The 6,722-nt window shown below is 36.5% G+C and overlaps 1 protein-coding gene across 1 annotated transcript in view; it reads right to left on the bottom strand.

Annotated features, from left to right (window-relative positions):
* Nucleotides 1-6,722, bottom strand: part of POLR3A (RNA polymerase III subunit A) — a 63,154-nt gene that overhangs the window by 18,427 nt on the left and 38,005 nt on the right. Inside the window, exons 20-23 of the mRNA XM_019502359.1 lie at nt 6,358-6,528; nt 5,480-5,593; nt 1,886-1,972; nt 1,707-1,789 (exon numbers count right to left, since the gene is read on the bottom strand). Coding sequence (XP_019357904.1) covers nt 1,707-1,789; nt 1,886-1,972; nt 5,480-5,593; nt 6,358-6,528 — 455 coding nt within the window. The remainder of the gene's footprint in view (nt 1-1,706; nt 1,790-1,885; nt 1,973-5,479; nt 5,594-6,357; nt 6,529-6,722) is intronic.

Raw genomic sequence — 6,722 nt, 5'->3', positions numbered from 1 at the left:
GTTTTGTCATTTCAGATTCCTTCATCTTCTGCAGCATGTAACAGAAACTCATCTATGTTTGGAACTACTCACACCAAACCAAGTAATAAACTAACATGTGAAAGAGTAGAGAAGCTTGTCTCAATCTGGGCAAGCCTTCAGTTTTCAGGAGTCCATGAAGATGATAAAAATGAAGGATGAAACTGCTGACAGTGATAGTGCAGAAAATGAGAATCATTAGACAAAGTTTCATGTAGCAAAATGTGTATTCAAGGAGTCTGGGGTTTTTTTTTTCCTTTTTTTCTCAACTCTTTTTCCAAAAAGGAGTGCTTTCTGAAGCTCCTTGACACTGTGGAGGAGACTAAGACCAGAATACATAATAACTTTCTTTGTTTTATTATAATGTTGATGGTTTCTTCTATTTTCAACTTTAATGTTTTCCTGCTTCTCATCAACTGGCAAAAACTAAGAGATGCTAGGTTCCTTAGAGTTCAGCAGCTTGTAGCTCCATTAGTAACAAAAATTAAAAACATTTTTAAAGTAAATTCAATTAGCAAATTTGTAATTGTCTGACTAAACTATACTTTTAAATTTAATAAATTCAGAGAGGTTTGGGTTGGAAAGGACCTCAGTAGATCATAGAGTCCGAAATCCTCCCCTGGGCTGGAAAGAGCGCTGGGGTTAGATGACCTCAGCCAAGTGCATGTCTAGCCTCTGTTCCACACAAATATACCAAACATGATAATTTTATGAGCAAACCAAGTTATACATAATACACTGTATGTTCTTAAAGTAGCAGAGTGAATTTAGATCTGTAAACGGCGCTAAGAAAATAAGTATTGCATATATTTAAATTTTTCCCGAAGTTTGTTTTTTTTCTGGAAAAAAACAGAAAAGAAAAGTTCTCTCCATGGCTTCAAAATTTCCGGAAATGTTACATTTCTAGGAATACAACAGCCTAAACAAACAATCTGTATTTTAAGGAGATGGCCTTTTAGAGAGAAAATACAGAAAGATTAATCTTCAAGTCTGATCCAGTAGAAGCAAAATATTAAAATCATCCACCGCCCCACGCTGCCGCTGCTCTGCATCTGGCTGCGCACCACCCTCCCCCCACCCCCTGCTTGGCCCCGCAATGCTGCTGCTCTGCATCCAGTCCCATGCATGCTACCCTGCCCACCCCCCTTTCTCCCCCCCAGCTCCGCATCTGCCTGGTCTGCTCTGCTGGAGCCCCACCCTACCCATCATTCATGATGGGTATTCTTGATACAGCACTGGCTTGAGCCACACTCCCCCAAAGGATTATGAACACACAGACAGATGGAGTGTGTGTATATACACGCGCACACACATACAGAATATAGAAGGATAGATTTGAATTATGGCATTTGATTGTGACTTAAAAAATACAATTTGAAATTCTGGTTCCGCCAGTAGTATCTGGTTGCTATAGGCAAGTTATTTAATATTAGCATGTCCATTTTATAGCTGGGGACATGGAAACAACTGCTACAGTTCCTAATCTTTATTTTTCATGTTTATTTTACTTTGGGCCAACATCAATGTCTTTCTATATTTTTTACTCACTTAGCACAAGGCGGCCCTGAAACACTAGTGTAAAAATAGTAATATCTTCAATTACAGGCCCTCTGCTTAGGCCATGCAGTAAGTGGCAAATATACAATTGACATCACTATTAGGAAAAAAAAAAAATCACGATCTCCAACCTCATATATTTGTCTCTACAAGTCTCTAGAAACTTCTCTAGTTGTGTTGGGGTAATTCGATCCAATTGGTACAAAACACGTGGCTGAAGAAAGGACAAAACAGGAACACAGTGAGTTTGAAGCCCAAGAGATTATAGAATTTAGTATAAGGTTTCTGTTACTCTTGGAAAGTCTGTTACCTCTGTTGTGCCATTGTCATTAATACCATACTTGTCCCTGGTTTTCTTGATCTTTTCAGAAATACTTTTGAGGAATTTTTTAATCTCCTGAAAGTTGAGAGAGAGACAGAGAGAGATAAAGGAGCAATATAATCCGTTTTGTATCACAGCCTGACCACAGGAAACTCTATGTGATTAGATCTTGTGAAGAACTCTTTTACAGAAGTAAATTGGCAAGGCATAAAAGAGTCCTCCAAACCTAATAAGACTCATGGGGAACAGCAAATCAAGCTTAGCTTTGGTGTAAATGCATATCAGGTGGAATAAATCAGGAATTGGGACCAAGATGCACAAGTCATCCTTCATCAGTAAATTTCTTGAAAGCTGAGTTGACTTAGCCCTTCTCTTGCTACCATCACCTCCTCATTGAAAACTTCTATTGTCCCACTTAAAATAAATCATTGTGAAAATATATGAATAAGGATTATGCCCAAATGTCTCAATCTCCGTAGTTTTCTGGATTCATGAATAAGCTTTGCTGCCTGCCACGACAAATGCTTTACTATATTTCTCCTCCAGTCAATATTTAAAGACATACAACCTAAGTTACAAGCAGCATGTAGCAGATGGCATGGGAGTGGGAGAGGGAGGGATGTGATAAGGACACCTGTTTTTTTGGATCCAAAATGTTAGTTATGGATTTGTTTAAAACTCATAATTTAATAGAAGTCAGCAATCTCTGCCTAGCCCTTGTCAACTGGTAACTTCTGCACTACTCTGCTCATACAATTGGTGTTTTTGTGCAAGCTGTGTGAAGCAGAAACCGAAGCAGATCTTTAAAATTATGCATTTGACATAACAAAAACCAAAAAACCCCCAGTGCAAGCCAATTATGCAAAACCAGCCTGAAGTGGGGTTCATAAAATAAACATTACTTCAAAATGTAATGAACCAAGTGGCTAAGGTAAATATTGACTTCTTTCTTTAAAAAACTGCCACTCTGAAACAAACCTTTTTGATATATTTCTGTATTTTAAAAGTCAGTGAAACTGAAATGGCTAAGAAATGGGTTTACATTCCATTTTTGTCAAGATGTTAAACAATGCCCAATATTACAATGCAAGCTGGTTGAGGAGCAAATACATAATTTAAAAAATGTCAAAAATGATCCAAGGGTACCAGTTTTGAAAAACAAAAAAGACAGTTCATTTTTCGCAGTTCATTCAAATTCTTTATCTGTTTACAGAAACTGCTAATTGGACTGGAAACTTATGTAGATGCTTATCCACTAGAAACTGGACTGATTCCACACAGTTCATCCAAACTGTTCTGAGTATGAAAACTCTTCAGTACTGTATGATATCTCTACTGTAGTTGGGAACATAATAATATTATTCCATCTATTGAGCAAATACCAGAAGTAGCTGCCTTTTCTAATAGATTTATTTTTATTTTTCCTGAAAGCAACACAACTAGTGTTAGTGGTGTTCATGACAGAAGAGTCTGCAGGGTCCTAACATGTTGGTGTTCTCTGCTCATTATTCAAGGCATTTTCAGATATTGTCTATTACTGTAAATCTGAGTTGGAACACGGGGACAAAAATGGAAGAGGAGAAACAAAAGGGTGTTTTTTAGCTTATACCCATTTAGAAGCCTTAATATATTCACACACTTATTTTTTGTTTGCAATATCCTGTTTTCTAAATCATGCATCCCAAGTACTATACCCTTCAGCACTGCTACAGAACCTTTCCATCAGAAGAACTCAAAGTGTATCAATTCCTCTTTAAGCTTAAATGATGCAAAACAGTGGGGTAGCAAAGCCTTTGTCTCCCTACTACAAAACAGGGGTAAAGGACAGAGATTGCAAAATTTCTGTAAGAAGTCTGCAAGATATCAAAAAATCATGAAGTGTTAAAAAGCAATCATTGAGAATTTACCCATATCTCCAACCTTTTTCTCCACAGCTAGGAGAAATATCTAGATATCGATGCACATATATCTCGATATCAATATAGATATATCTATCTGTATTTTTTTAAGCAAAGATGTTTCACCTAATCACATGCCTCCAGGAAATTGGGATTTTACAAAATTAAACCATATACCAAGATCCTTGCGATAAAAATATATCACAAGAAATAGCAACCTGAAAGTTTGTGACAGAGCCAGGACTTAAACACGGATAACTCAATTTCCAACCAGATGCTTTCATAACTCATTCTTCAAATGAATCCTACTACTTCAATTGTACCTGTATGCCTGGGCATTTTTCAATACAAATTATCAGAGTTCCCTTTTATACAGACTCCTAGCCAGAAATGTTAGGTGATCAACTTAAATGCTTGTTTCATATATCAGAAAAAAGTAATGAAGAAGTTGTGGAATACAGGGCAGATTTCCAAAGATAGTTATTCTTTATTCTCAAGTGTCTTCTGCACGCAAAGGAGAAGGAATGGAGGGGGAAAATAAACAACTAAGATTTTTAAAGTTCACAGGAGCTCTTAAGATTTTCCCCATTTCAATGAGAAATGAAGAATAAAGAAGCATCCTCCAGTTCCTGTACTGAAGCATACTAAACTGTTAGTAGATTTGAGTTTAGAACTTTACTTATTGAAAAGGACAGATTTTAGAGAAGGGAGGGAGAGGAGGAGAAGGGAAAATAGTGTGCTAAAATAAAGCCTCAAGCAACTAGATCTTGAAATTCAGCTGGAAGGGACTCTTTCATCATGTTAGATCCCAAAAATGGGGACTCAAGGTTACTTAAGGAAAATCTTGATTAGAATTTGCACCACAGTAATGCCGGTTTGTTATCTTAAGCTCTTGCACAAACACTTTTAGTTATATAGCACTAACATTAAGGCTCACACAGTGCACACACTTATACAATTACCTCATTATACTTTTTATAACCTGTCTCAGTTAAGGCCTTCAAGGATCAATAAAATGAAATGGAAAAAAAAGCAATAATATTGGAATTTACAAAAATCAGAGAGAAAATTCTGGATGCTGTTAAAAAATAATGTAACCATATCTAGGAATCTTAATTTGAATTTTCTTATTAGAATTATAATTTAGTTTCTTCTGATCTGCACATCTGAAATTAAGAGACTTACTATGAACTTTATTACACTAACGTGTCAGAATGCTTTACTGGAAACCATGTACAAATTTGTTCCAGGCAGCACAATGAATGATTTGTATATATTAGTACTATGCTATCCCCGATATCCTTCCAATGTAGATAATTACCATAAATTAATTTTGCAGAGAGCCAAAATTAGGTCTAATACATTCCAAGACATGAGATGCAAAGATCTCAGCCCCTGCTCAGAGACATTCCCTGTTTTCTTTAAATATTTTTTCAAATATAAAATTCATAGAGGAACACAAAAGTAGTAAATGACTGGCATCGAATTGCTGGGGTTACACACTCATGAACAAGGTATCAAGAAATATCTTAAAAGACAGTTTAGTATAGAAGCTGCTGCTGCAAATGGCCCTCTAAAAAAATTAATAAAGAGCTCTGGATCAATCCTAAAAAAGTTGGATTATCCCAAATTCCTGAGAGGGGGATTAACTAATGATGTAGCAAACAGAGAAAGAAGACATTACCTGTAAAAAACTGTCTTGGCAGCAGAGGAATTCATTCTTTTTCATGATGGACTCAGCAGTTAATACCAATTCATTTTTACTAAGAGCTGGTTCACTCTGACATGGATAAACCGCCTTAAGCAAAAACAACACACGTTTTACTGCTACATATACAGATACACAAGGACATTTAATAGTTTAGAAATACATTTATTCTTCTTGAGTTCTATAAACCAAGTGGATTAGAAAGATGTACAATGCTTGGCTGAAGAGCATTACAGATTTGTGTAACTGGAAAGTTACCATGCCATGCATTTCTGGTTACTCAAATCACCATGCCTCAGCCACCAAAGTCTGAAAGTCTTTTTCCATGAAAAAATCCTCTCTTAGCCAAGAGTAAAACATATGAATACTGCAACAATGAAGAGATATTAACTACACTGTTATTTGAACATTACACAAAATGACATGCTATGCCTACCTAGACAGTCTTGAGGGTTGAGAAATCCAGTAGTCCCAAGAAAGACGACAAAGTTATTGTATTAAATCATTTATGGTGAAAGTATCCAATCCAACGCCCAATTAATCAGAATAAGAGTTAAGCACTGACTTTAATGAGCTTTGGATCAAGCCATAAGAGGATGTCTAATCTTTTTTAAATACCCAAAATATCCTTCATAGTTGATACACTGGTCTAGTTGCTCATATTTAAAAGCAAAATAATTAGACAGGCCTCTTACAGACACAGGTACATTAATAAATTCTGATCCAGCAAGTAATTAAAACAGAAACTTTTAAAGAAATCCTTAAAATGATTCATCCTATTGATTTTTTCTCCTGGATGCTCAAGCACTGCTCCACATCACTGAAAGCTAAAAAGCCTAAATATTAAAGCTTACTCTGATATTGTCCAGAACCCGTTTGAACTCCAAGGGCTCATCCTTCCCTTCCATGGCTGCTGGATCTAAACCATCTCCTCCGTAAATGAACTGAACAATGTCACCAGTAGAGCTTCTAACAGTCAGGTCATACTGAGAGCAAAGATCCTCAAGTGATTTCACCAGCCGCCTCTAAGAAAAGGAAAGGAAGATGCTTCCTGGGAATATCCATACATTTGCATAATAAAAAACCTTTACAAATGTGGGTCAAGGAAATAATTGGGTAAGAGTGAGGAGCAAGTATCCTTATCTGCTTAGTTCACACACAACCCACAATATTAATTCTATACCGGGGGGGGGGGGGGCAATGAAAAGACACCAAACAC

The sequence above is a fragment of the Gavialis gangeticus genome, unplaced genomic scaffold (assembly GCF_001723915.1).
Source record: "Gavialis gangeticus isolate Ggan-Ray unplaced genomic scaffold, GavGan_comp1, whole genome shotgun sequence".
Classification (NCBI taxonomy): domain Eukaryota; kingdom Metazoa; phylum Chordata; order Crocodylia; family Gavialidae; genus Gavialis; species Gavialis gangeticus.
This window is presented reverse-complemented; position numbering and strand designations above follow the sequence as displayed.